This window comes from Rosa rugosa, chromosome 1, assembly GCF_958449725.1.
Source record: "Rosa rugosa chromosome 1, drRosRugo1.1, whole genome shotgun sequence".
Taxonomy (NCBI): Eukaryota; Viridiplantae; Streptophyta; class Magnoliopsida; order Rosales; family Rosaceae; genus Rosa; species Rosa rugosa.
Genome location: NC_084820.1, coordinates 68,845,407 through 68,857,778, shown reverse-complemented (window position 1 = coordinate 68,857,778; position 12,372 = coordinate 68,845,407). Strand labels below are relative to the sequence as shown.

The 12,372-nt window shown below is 36.5% G+C and overlaps 1 protein-coding gene across 2 annotated transcripts; it reads left to right on the top strand.

The window, feature by feature from the left end:
- Positions 1 to 503: 503 nt before the first annotated feature.
- Positions 504 to 12,153, top strand: LOC133726430 (inositol hexakisphosphate and diphosphoinositol-pentakisphosphate kinase VIP1-like). 2 transcript variants are annotated; one of them, XM_062153975.1, is made up of 30 exons: positions 504 to 957; positions 1,085 to 1,144; positions 1,353 to 1,399; positions 1,592 to 1,675; positions 2,074 to 2,137; positions 2,519 to 2,672; positions 3,015 to 3,085; positions 3,537 to 3,641; positions 4,277 to 4,369; positions 4,493 to 4,567; positions 4,685 to 4,770; positions 5,228 to 5,434; positions 5,512 to 5,611; positions 5,701 to 5,771; positions 5,962 to 6,043; positions 6,543 to 6,701; positions 6,883 to 6,925; positions 7,593 to 7,675; positions 7,743 to 7,805; positions 7,882 to 7,956; positions 8,056 to 8,175; positions 8,941 to 9,179; positions 9,482 to 9,526; positions 9,846 to 9,912; positions 10,197 to 10,268; positions 10,626 to 10,930; positions 11,020 to 11,077; positions 11,158 to 11,325; positions 11,512 to 11,586; positions 11,712 to 12,153. In XM_062153975.1, exons 1-30 carry the CDS (start codon positions 913 to 915, stop codon positions 11,973 to 11,975), a joined length of 3,180 nt encoding a protein of 1,059 aa, XP_062009959.1. In that variant the 5' UTR covers positions 504 to 912; the 3' UTR covers positions 11,976 to 12,153. The 2 variants fall into 2 exon arrangements, with proteins under 2 accessions (XP_062009959.1, XP_062009958.1); XM_062153974.1 differs by having other exon boundaries at positions 504 to 975.
- The last annotated feature ends 219 nt before the right edge of the window (positions 12,154 to 12,372 follow it).

The window sequence follows — 12,372 nt, the reverse complement described above, 5'->3', positions numbered from 1 at the left end:
TCCCTAAATTTTAAGAGTTCAACTCTCAAGAGTTGCGCACACATGAGAATTGAATTTACATATGACCTCAAAGAAATACTCTATGCACAAGTAGATTAGCTTAACTTCATCACAACTGATACATGACTGCAGAATTATAGAGAGCTGATCTATTGTTGTAAAGAGTCGTCTACTTTTAATATAAAAACTTCCCGTCCTGTTCCTTTTCTTAAACATTAGATATTAGATATTTATAGGTCTACTTCGAATAGAAAAACAAGACCAAACAGACGATCTGAAACATCAAACCTACCAATCAAATTACTGATAATAAATTAACTCATCCATCAATCAAATCAGTGAATAAATTAACTTACCAGGTAACGCAAGACTCAACCAATCCAACACCACATTATGTCCACATCCCATACTAGTAGTTACGCACATATAAGGTTAAACAAACAAAAAGATGGACCACCATCCCTGAACCCAATTTGGGCACAGTGGAGGACACAACGGAATGGAAAGCATCCAAGAACTTTCCACGTCCTAATCCCTTTCTCTGCATATGCATATTCCAGAATCCTGGAATGTCTATCTCCTACTCTCCTCCCCCCACCATTAAATTAAAATTATTATTAGTTTTCCATTTCCATTTCCATTTCCCCCGCCTATATTTATTTTCTTATTCCGGAAAATTTCTGCTCCACTATCTCTCCCTGGCCGTTAAAGCAACCTCCCCGCCTCTCTCTCCCATATTTCTCGTGACGACTCAACTCAGCTCAACTCGCCCGAGTCGGCGCTCCGAGTTTTCCTCGCCAGATAAGCTTCAACACTGGCATGCTATAAATACCGGACTCTCTCTCTCTCTCGAGTCGGCGGTGAGGTTTTGGATTCTCGAAGCCGGGAAGTGAATACAGAGTGAGGGAGATAATGGAGAAGAAGATTAAGATTGGGGTTTGTGTGATGGAAAAGAAGGTGAAATGCGGCTCCGAGGTTCTCCTTTTCCTTTTTGCGCTTTCGCTTTTACTCCACCGCCGGAAATGTAAGTTCCGATTTCGCAATGTATGGAATGCAATGAACGTTCTCAATTCTCTGTGTGCAGGTGTTCTCGGCGCCGATGGGGCAGATTCTCGAGCGCCTTCAGGAATTTGGCGAATTCGAGGTACCGGAAGGAATTTGAATCTGTATCCTAGTTTTTTTTTGGTTGAGATTGAAGTTTTTGTGAAGGTGAATGTGTATGAAGGAGCGTTATAGTGTTTGTGATATGATCATGATGCAAAATAGTTGTTTGTTTGGTTTTGATTGATTAGGAGTCTGTGGCGGTGCCTATTTTCTGTGTTTCTTATACTTGATTTGAATCTTCCGCGTAGATTACACATTTCGGTGACAAGGTCATTCTGGAAGATCCGGTTGAGAGGTAATTTCGACATGATTTTAGCAGTATGTGTTTTCGAGCATTTTGTGATTGCGAATGCGAAACGGTGAGAAATGTGTGTTGGTTTTTGTGCAAAAACTTCTGACATGAACAGTTACTGATGATGTGACTTGGTGACTGTTTCGGTACATGAATGTTAAGTGATTAATGCGTGCGGTTGTTTGTATGTTTCAGCTGGCCGATTTGTGATTGCTTGATTGCCTTCCATTCCTCTGGCTATCCTCTGGAAAAGGCTGAAGCATATGCTAATTTAAGGAAGTAAGCTCTATGTTTTTCATGTACAGATTCTACTTTGATCCATCTTTCTATGTATGATACGTGCATGTATTTACTGTATGCACAAGTTTTTCCTTGAGTTAATTGATTGGAGTATGATGTACTTTGTCCTTTCTAATTCCAAGTTACCAATTTCTACTGTTATATGTGACACCTTTCTATTTAAAAACAAAGAAAAAAAGGGTTGGTCTGTACTATTTTTTTCTATATGTATCCATGCTAGTGAGAAAGTTTTATTATTATGTTTTTTAAGGTTCAGCCATTAAAAGACCTCTTCACATATTCTCTTCTATTCTGTGAATTCTTGGGCAGTTGTTTAATACTATGTTTGTATATCTGTAAGGAACAGTATTTTCTGATTATCCATTCTTTCTATCCAGACCTTTTCTTGTAAACGAGTTGGAGCCGCAACACCTTCTTCATGACCGAAGGAAGGTATATGAGGTATGCTTCTGAAATCTTATTGTATCAAAAGGTGATACCTCTCCTCTTTTAATGTTTCCTACAATATTTGTTAGAAAATTACTATGTCTTCATGTATGAACTTAATGTTTCATTTTCCTGTGTGTTCTCCTGGTCGGTTACTGACTGGAGAAACCTTAGTCAAGCACCTTTGCATCTAGATCCAAGGGCAGAAAAAAAAAAAAAATTTAATGTTTGAGTAGATTTGTGTTCACTGTTGGATGCAGATCCAACAGTGATTGACCAAGGTTGCCTAGTAACTGACCTGGAGAACTCTTCTGTTCTTTTATATTCCCTATTGAGTATATTTTGTTTATAAAAATGGAATGTCAAAAGCTGATGCATTACTTTGGTGCATTGAAGCGTCTTGAAATGTTTGGAATTCCTGTTCCGAGATATGCCCTTGTAAATAGAGAAGCACCATATCAAGAGCTTGACTATTTTGTTGAGGAAGAAGATTTTGTTGAGGTTCATGGTCAACGTTTCTGGAAGCCATTTGTGGAGAAGCCTGTTGAGGGTCAGCTTTTTACTTCTGCTGATAAATAAGTTATTGTGTCCAAGCTGATTTTTTTTTTTTGTCATTTATTTTGGTGCACAAGTATTCTATGGTTCTTTCTTGTTCAAACCTTGTTTTTTGCTAAATCCTTGAACCAAGATACTATTGTGATGAGTTTGTTGATCATAAGGTTCTATATTTTTCTCTCTTTGCTGCTTTTGTGTTATATATATATAGTATATAATACTACAGTTACTTTGTTCTCTGCAATTTCTCAATTCGACTCTGTTTAAGCTTCGCGTCAATTTTCTGATGTTGCTTTTCAAATCAAAGATACTGACACTTGTGTTTGCTTCTATGAAGGGAATGATCACAGTATAATGATATATTACCCTAGCTCGGCAGGTGGAGGAATGAAGGAGTTGTTTAGGAAGGTGTGTTGCAACTGTGCATTACAGGATATAGCTCTAAAAGAGAGTTTATGTTTGTGTGCATGTGCATTTTTGTAAACAAGTATTTGAAGCCAATTTAATATTCTACAAGGTTAGGAAGGTCTTGGTTGTAGTCTGTCTAGATTTACTTTAATTGCATCTTTCTGCCGAAACCAAACTTACCCACTTTGTGGTCAAATGTATTTGCGGGTACTCTTGACAATTGAAAATGAAAAACTGGTTTTAAATATGTGTACATGGGTCAACCTTACTATATGTTAGTCATACATAGCTATCAAGTAAAATATGAGCAGTTTAGTTTTCAACCTTCTGACGTGTAATCATAGCATTTCAACTTGCAGATCATTCATAATTAGTTTGATATTGTGTTTATGAGTTCTATTCTATGTTCATTGCCAAGTTCATCCGTAAATGTTTTTGTTGTCTGATTTAGGTTGGTAACCGATCTAGTGAGTTCCATCCAGAGGTGAGAAGAGTGAGACGAGAAGGCTCCTATATATATGAGGAATTCATGCCAACTGGAGGCACAGATGTCAAGGTTGTATGATTTGGGTTTGCGTTCGAGATCTTTCATATTTTCTTTTTTTTGAAACTAATAAGATAATGAGGTTAAATGTTTCAGAAAACTTCCCATAGAATAAGTGAAATGCACTTCCGTTACTATTTTGCATCCCTCCTTTTTTTTTTACCTGATACTTAATCAAATAAATGGTAAACATTTCAATTACCATGCCTTGATATTACTGACAGCATGGAATGGGGGCTTCCATATGAACTGTTGAAAAGTATTGCTCGCTATTCTATCAGCACATATTTCCTGCTAAATTTTTGACATGCTCCAATATATATATGCTTTGTTATATGAAAAGTGTAAACTAAGAATGGGAACTGTAAGACATGGCTTTCCTCTGTCCACGATACATCCTGCCCTCGTCATGCTTTTATCTAAATGAATATGGGGGCTTTCTCTTGACCCTCAAGCCATTTCTGGTTTGTTTTATTCCCTCGTTTTGTCAAATTAAAGATAAACTTTTTCCGGAGTATTGTTGTTATACCCATGCTAGATTAGTGAATTACTTTTCTCCATGGTAGTTTCTGCAGACATTGCTATATTTATGCAATCATTCACTTTTGTTTCTCTAAATAGTTGTTTCTTCTTGTCAATTAAACTAGGTGTACACGGTGGGCCCTGAATATGCGCATGCTGAGGCAAGGAAATCTCCTGTTGTAGATGGTGTTGTCATGAGAAATCCTGATGGCAAGGAAGTAAGTACTACATCCAATGGAATTTTAGATGCTGCTAACAGGAAATACCGGGGTGAAATGATGCATTGCTATTATTTGATGGGGGTCAAAAGAATGATGTTAGCTTGTTAACTAATCTGACAGGTGAGATATCCTGTTTTACTGACACCTACGGAGAAGCAAATGGCAAGGGAGGTCTGCATTGCATTTAGGCAAGCGGTATGTAATTTAGATGTGGTATCGACTATTGTAACTTCTGTTGTCATGATATTCTCATTTTCTTATTAACTTCTGTCGTACTTTGGGTTCATTTTCAAATTTATTCATTGCTTGCAGGTTTGTGGGTTCGATCTTTTACGTTGCGAGGGACGCTCCTATGTCTGTGATGTGAATGGATGGAGTTTCGTGAAGAATTCCTATAAGTAATGTTTACTGTTATCTTTCTAGTTATTTGGTTGATGAAGGTGTTCTAATGCTGATTTTTCTACTGTGTTTTCAATTTTCATTAATACTTGGTTCATTTTCCTGAATGGAATATGAGAATTCACGAGGAGAACAACACCAATTAATATCAGCAAACAATAAAAGAATTCAAATATGATATTTTAACTTTGAACTAAAGTAGCTCTTGGTTTGTTTAATTCAATATTTCCAATTTATTTTCATAACCATATCTTGACATATTCAAAACTCTATTTCTTATAAGATTTAAAGTTATTTTATTTCATTCCATTTACCTAACCTCATTAGAACTTTTCAAAATGGCTTGTTTTCTGTTCTAATATGTTCTGGTGTGATCTATTTCAATATAAAGTTCCCAGGCAACAACATTCAACCTTACCAATGTCACAAATGTTTTTTTTTTTTTTGGAAATACAGGTATTATGATGATGCTGCTTGTGTGCTCAGGAAGATATTTATAGATGCTAAAGCTCCTCATCTTTCTTCTGTAATTCCACCAACTTTACCATGGAAAATCAATGAACCAAGCCAACCTTCTGAGGGGCTAACTCGCCAAGGAAGTGGAATCATTGGCACATTTGGGCAGGCTGAGGAACTACGTTGCGTAATTGCCATTATTCGTCAGTATGTATCTCTCAGTTTCTTGACTTCTTATAGTTGAATTCCTATTTTCCCTTCATGTCTCTGTTTTTCTCTGGCAGTGGTGATAGAACTCCCAAACAGAAAGTAAAGCTGAAGGTTACCGAGGAAAAGCTTCTAAACTTGATGCTAAAGTACAATGGGGGCCGACCTAGATCTGAGGTGATCTATTTCTTCTTTTAGAAATTTTTGCTGTGTTTCACTTGACATATCCTATAAACTGACCATTGGTGCTGGTTCTCATTTTGTAGACAAAAATGAAAAGTGCTATCCAATTGCAAGATTTGTTGGATGCCACACGGATGCTTGTACCTCGTTCTAGGTATCGATTTTTACATTGTCACTGTTTTAATTATTGTGGCTGATCAATGTCATTCATATAAAACTTGCATTCTTCTACTTTTACCTTTCTTTATAATTCACTTAAACTCATAAGTCATAACTTGATCTATGTGCTAGCTGGATCTTTTATCAACACACTTAAAGACATATTGACTCTTTACATTGTCTAGACCAGGTCGAGAAAGTGACAGTGAGGCAGAAGACATTGAGCACGCTGAAAAGCTTCGTCAAGTTAAAGCAGTGCTCGAGGAGGTAATTTAGTCTCTCTTGAATTCGTCTTTTTTTTATTTTAAATGTTTTCTCTTCCCCTTTAGTTCCTCCTAAGTTGAATTTACATTTTATTGATTCGGGGTTCATCAGTATCTAGGGCATTTCTTATAATATATCACTTGTGTGGCTAATTTTCATGCCACTGTCAACTAAAAGTGATATTTCTTCTAGCCTAATCCTCTTACTTCCACCAACTAGAAGAGGATTATTCACTATTGTTGTTGTTGTTGTTGTTTGTTTGGCAATTCACTGTTTTGTTGAATTTGCATTATTTTCATAGGAGAGTGATCTGTTTCGCTTTACATATTATGAGTTATATGTGATTAATATATAGTCTAGCAGCAAGAATGTCTTGAATCTTGATGCATACCAAAATAGATACATATTTATATCTTCTTTACTATGTAAATAATATTTGACATGCTGTTATACTACTTTATGGTTATAATCTTGTGCTGTTTTCATGCATGTGTTTATCAAGGGGGGACACTTCTCTGGCATTTATAGGAAAGTTCAGCTAAAGCCGCTGAAGTGGGATAAAGTTGCTAAAAGTAATGGTGAAGGTGAGGAAGAACGCCCTGTTGAAGCTTTGATGGTTCTTAAGTACGGGGGTGTCCTTACACATGCCGGCAGAAAGCAGGTATCTATTACTTTTTTTATTATTCATACGTTTGATCAATAATCTACAGTTAGTATACTCATTTTTTATCATTGTGTATAACAAATGACATTTTTGAGAACCCTCATTGTCATAGATGCATGCGTATTATAATGTTTAATTTTTCATACGCTCACTGTTTTAATCTTTCACTTGTTTGCAGGCTGAGGAACTGGGTAGATATTTTCGGAATAACATGTATCCAGGTTATAGTGGCAGTTCTTTTCGTCTTATTACTGTACATCAGTGGACACATATACATCAAGATTTCGTTTTGCCATTTATTCTTTTTCTTCAATTTTTTGCTGTCAGGAAGATGGTGTGGTTACTTGCAATTAGCTAGATTTTATTACTAACTGACTAGGGGATGTTCTTTGCCCAGAAAAAAAGAAAGAAAGATGGGATATGGTTTGTACTCTTGTTTTGTACGCTGTGTTAAACTGTCATGCTTGTTTTTATTCAACTAGTGCATCCTGAGATCTTCATGTGCACCTCAAAATATTAAATCTGTGATGTAGTAGTAGTAATTAGCTTGCTGTATTTTCATCCTGTCACAGTGTGGAAATATTATAAATGTCTTTCCAACTCGAGCTAGTTTATTTTTACGGATGAAATATCTTATGGCAACTACATAGTTTCACTCATGTGGGCTACTCATTTCATTCAAGTGCAGTTCAGAAGTTCTAAAAAAATCCAGATGATTATTTTCCTTTAGTTGTTAATGGTCTAATTGGGATTTAAATTTTTTGAGGATTAAAAATAAAAAATAAAAAATATACCATCTGTTTTTACTACAAGGTCACTCATGATGCAACTTCAATTATATGTATTTTCCTTGGCTACTTCTCATGATAAATTTTTACACAATTGCAGGTGAAGGTACTGGCCTGCTTCGCCTTCATAGCACCTATCGCCATGATCTTAAAATCTACAGCTCTGATGAGGGCCGTGTGCAGGTATAGCCTCACCAGTGTTACTAGTTTATATGGTGTGTTACACTATTTACAAAAACTTTGTTTGCAGATGTCTGCAGCTGCATTTGCCAAAGGCCTACTTGATCTAGAAGGGCAGCTAACACCAATCCTGGTATGACTCTCTAACATTGTTGGTGCTCCTTTCGGAAGTTGAGTTTGCATGACTGATTTTATTCCCTCCTTTTAAGGTTTCTCTTGTTAGCAAGGACTCCTCTATGTTGGATGGACTTGAAAATGCAAGTGTTGAGATGGAGGAAGCAAAGGTTTGTCTTGTTTTTTTCACAGGCTAACGGGGAATTGGAAAACTGATAGTTGTGATTTGGGAAGCTTCTATTACAATAATAATTGAGAAATATATGCAGGCTAGGTTGAACGAGATTATAACTTCAGGTGTAAAGACAGCTCAAAGCAATGGAATACCTCCTTGGATGGCTGATGGAGGGGGACTGACACCAAATGCTTTGGAGCTTCTACCTGACTTGGTAATTGCATTCCATTTGCTCATCTACATATTGAATAGGTCCTCTATTTTTCATAGTAGCATGATAATGTGTAAAATCCAAGCTGTGGTAGGCAATCTCAAATGTTGGAAAATAGATTTAAAAGTAATAAGAACGCAAGGTAAGCTTTATATCATCCTGGCATTGACTTCTACATCCACTAGAGTTCAGTCACCAAGTGTGGTATGGACTGGTTTGATATATAATTATATATGCCTAGGAAACTATAATATGGACTATATTCTTACTCTTGTTTCATCAAAGAAAGGGGACTGAACTATAGACTTTAGGTGGGATCCCTTACCACCGATTAAGGAGATATCATCTAATTGAAGAACAACCACCTGGTCCCACCCATCTCTGTCCAATCTGTAAGCAACAAAACCCATTTATCTTTGTTGAATGAGAAGGAGCAATATATAGCCATAAACAACTTTCACGTCTTTTAGTCCCTCTTCAGTCAGATCCACCTGACCTCTCCCTCTGCTCTCCAAGAACTACATTTGCCGTCGCAGTATTAAAACCAACAACCAAAGCCATTACTGTCTTAGTGCCATATATGATTGGACCTAAATACAGAAAAATTATTCTTATTTGAGCATTTGCACTCACTTCTAGCCTAGTCGTGCAATATGGTATATACTTGCAATCGTTTCTTTTCCTTTCCATATTCTAACAATTATTTCATTGCTATTGTCAGATTGCACTATACTAAATGTTTCTTAATGTATCTTATATAATTTTTAGGTAAAGTTAACTAAGAAGGTCACTGAACAAGTAAGACAGCTAGCCAAGGATGAAGATGAGGAACTTATGACAAGCTCATATGACGTGATACTTCCTTATGACCAAGCAAAGGCCCTTGGTAAGACTAACATTGACGTTGATCGTATTGCTGCTGGATTACCCTGTGGTAGCGAGGGATTCCTGTTGATGTATGCTCGTTGGAGAAAGCTTGTAAGGGACTTGTACAATGAACGAAAAGAGTAAGTGTTACCATCTTTTTCTATTTGAATGTGGTTTTGTTTAGATAATTGCATCTATTCATTTAGGCTTAGAACGTGCAAGGATTTTTGATGTTCTGGAATCTCTTCTTTGCATCAAAACTGTTTTAAAATTGACATTTGAACTTTCAAATACTATGAAATTTTTTACCAATCAAATGGTACCAAGTGAAAAAAACTGTAAGAATGAGTGAATGCTGAAAATAAGTTATATTAACAATGAGACTAATAATAATTTGGCATTGTGGATTTACTGATGAATGTCCTGCATCATTTACTGGCAGACGGTTCGACATAACGCAGATCCCAGATGTTTATGACTCCTGCAAGTAAGATTTCATTTATCGTCGCTTTTAGATTATAAACCAAAAACCAAATTTATGCAATAGCTATTGGTTGTATTTGACTACATTGATCATAACTGTCTTCAAACTATTAAATGGATTTGAAACCTGATTTTGCTACAAACTGAGTTTTGAGGAACCTTGTTCATGATCATGTAAACACTATCGTCTTATGTTTGCTTATTAAAATTAAATCAAATACATCGATTAATTACTGGCCTGTGCCATTATGGTCTTGTAATAATCTTGGGCTGTCTTTTTACTGAATAACATTTTATCTATATTATTTGTTATCACGTGACAGATATGATCTTCTACACAACGGGCATCTGAATTTAGACGGTCTAGATGAGCTCTTCAAAGTTGCCCAGGTACAGAAATTAGGAGATGAGAATGATATATCATAGCTGTGCCCTGGACATGTTATCCCTCTTCAACTTATTTCCAGCTATCCTGCAAAGTCTTTTTTAATCATTTTGCCTTAGCTATAGAAAACATCATTCTCCTTTCAATTAAAAAACTCTACAATTTCCTTCAGAAATTTTTTGTTTTAAGCTTTTACAGGAGGTGGACCTCTTATAATCATATGAAATGCTAGAATACGTGGGTTTATATGACAGTCAGCCCAAGTCATTTTCTGGTATTGTAATTGCAGTTACTTGCTGATGGTGTCATCCCAAATGAGTATGGCATCAATCCAACACAGAAGCTCAAGATTGGTTCCAAGGTATGCTGCCAGGATTTCCCTTTCAGATTACTTCTCATGTAAACAGAAAGAAAAAAAAAATTGAAGCGTGTTGTTTTAGTCGTAGAAAGAATATGCATATACGAACTCTTGTTTCTGGCTTTTCGAAGTCACGTCATGTCTTTAAGGAAATAGACCAGCCCCAAGACGTTGGTCTCTAACCAAAAAAGTAAATGCTTGAGCTTGAGAAGCTCCGGGTCCAGGGAATATATACATCCACCCTTGTTTCTCATCAGTCAATTTGCTTATTGTACACTGACCTGTTTAGATACCTTGTCTTTGAAATCAAATTAAATCTTTACTTTCTATTGACATGCCACTCTCTGTCTTTTCATTCAGATCGCTCGTCGTTTACTGGGTAAAATAATGATTGATCTGAGGAATACTCGTGAAGAAGCCATCAGCATTGCAGAACCAAAGAGTACTCAGGATGAACCTTTGAAGTTAACAATTTCAGAGAAAGACGATAAGGAATACCACACAAAGCTTAATGTGAAGAATGATGACAGAAAATGTAGCACAAGTGATGTACCAAAGCTTCACAATAAGAATGAAGATACGAGGAGATCTAGTATTTCAAGTGAGATATCAATGGATCAGGAGGATGATGATGATAAAGAGATCAAATATCGTTTGGACCCGAAGTTAATATACGACCTTTTCTATTTGTTACTGTTCATTATCTTTACCATAATATTCTTAATAACTAAAAAAATCATCTTTACTGTATCAGGTATGCAAATGTCAGAACACCTGAACGTCATGTTCGAACACGCCTTTACTTTACATCAGTGAGTAATTATCTTTCTCTCTAGTTCTATATCTGAACATAGTAATTCATGCAAGTTAATATGAACTTTTGGATTGATAGGAATCTCATATCCATTCTCTAATGAATGTTCTCCGCTACTGCAACCTGGATGAATCTCTTCAAGGAGAGGATGGCCTTGTTTGTGAAAGTGCTTTAGAGCGTTTATACAACACTAAAGAGCTTGACTACATGAGTTATATAGTGCTGAGGATGTTCGAGAACACAGACGTAAGTAATTTAGTTTCCCGTGTTAGATATTGCTACCTGGTTTATTAGCAACTTTGTGGGAGTTTACATTCTCAGAACCAGTGTTATAAGACTCATCTACATTTACTGGTTAAATATGGCAGAGTGATGATGTATTGGTATTAATTTGGAGAGATTATTCTTATATTTGTTATACTGAAATTGCAGGTAGCCTTAGAAGACCCAAAAAGATTTCGTGTAGAAATGACCTTTAGTCGTGGTGCAGATCTATCGCCATTGGAGGTAATGCATCATCAAATATACTACACTGAATAGAAATAAGTTGTGTGAGTTGTGTCCAGAGCAGTAAGTTGTGTAAGTCCTTGCTCTTCAGGAAACTAAGTTGTGTCTTGTCTCTCTCTTGGCAGAAAAATGACGGTGAAGCTGCTTCATTGCATCAAGAGCACACACTGCCGATACTGGGTCCAGAGAGGCTGCAAGAAGTGGGATCGTATCTCACATTCGATAAAATGGAGAAAATGATTCGGTCATTTGCTATGCCAGCGGAAGATTTTCCTCCACCATCAACTCCAGCAGGATTCTCGGGCTATTTCTCGAAGAGTGCAGCAGTGCTAGAGCGCCTGGTAAATCTCTGGCCTTTCCATAAGCATGCTAGTTCTAATGGAAAGTAGCAAACACCTCGCGACTACCACCACACTACCCCTTTTCCTTTACTTTCACATTCTTTTGTTGTTTTCATATTGCTATCCACGCAACTTTGGTTGGTTGAACAACCGAGGTCAATTTTGAGAACTGGTAAAGAAATTTTGGAAGCCTGAAAAGGAAAAATGTTGGTGAAGGTAAATATTCTGAGCCTAGAGTGTTTTTTTTTTTTCTCCCTTTTTTTCTTTTCTGGTATTACTATCAAGATAAAGTAAGAAAATATAAATGTCTAACCACAATTTAAAGGTGGGGTTGAGCATGTTCCCACAGTGCGTTAGAATGAGGTAGAAGACTCTTGATCGTGGAGATAAAGATGGTGATAAAGTTTGACACAACTGCATTGCTGAGAAGAATGTGGAAAGAACT

Excerpts from the sequence above, each read along its gene's own strand:
- LOC133726430 (XM_062153974.1), top strand. The coding sequence starts at position 913 with ATGGAGAAGAAGATTAAGATTGGGGTTTGTGTGATGGAAAAGAAGGTG. Across the intron at positions 3,086-3,536 it reads TGAAGGAGTTGTTTAGGAAG|GTTGGTAACCGATCTAGTGA; the intron begins GTGTGTTGCAAC and ends TGTCTGATTTAG. Across the intron at positions 5,435-5,511 it reads GTAATTGCCATTATTCGTCA|TGGTGATAGAACTCCCAAAC; the intron begins GTATGTATCTCT and ends TTTCTCTGGCAG.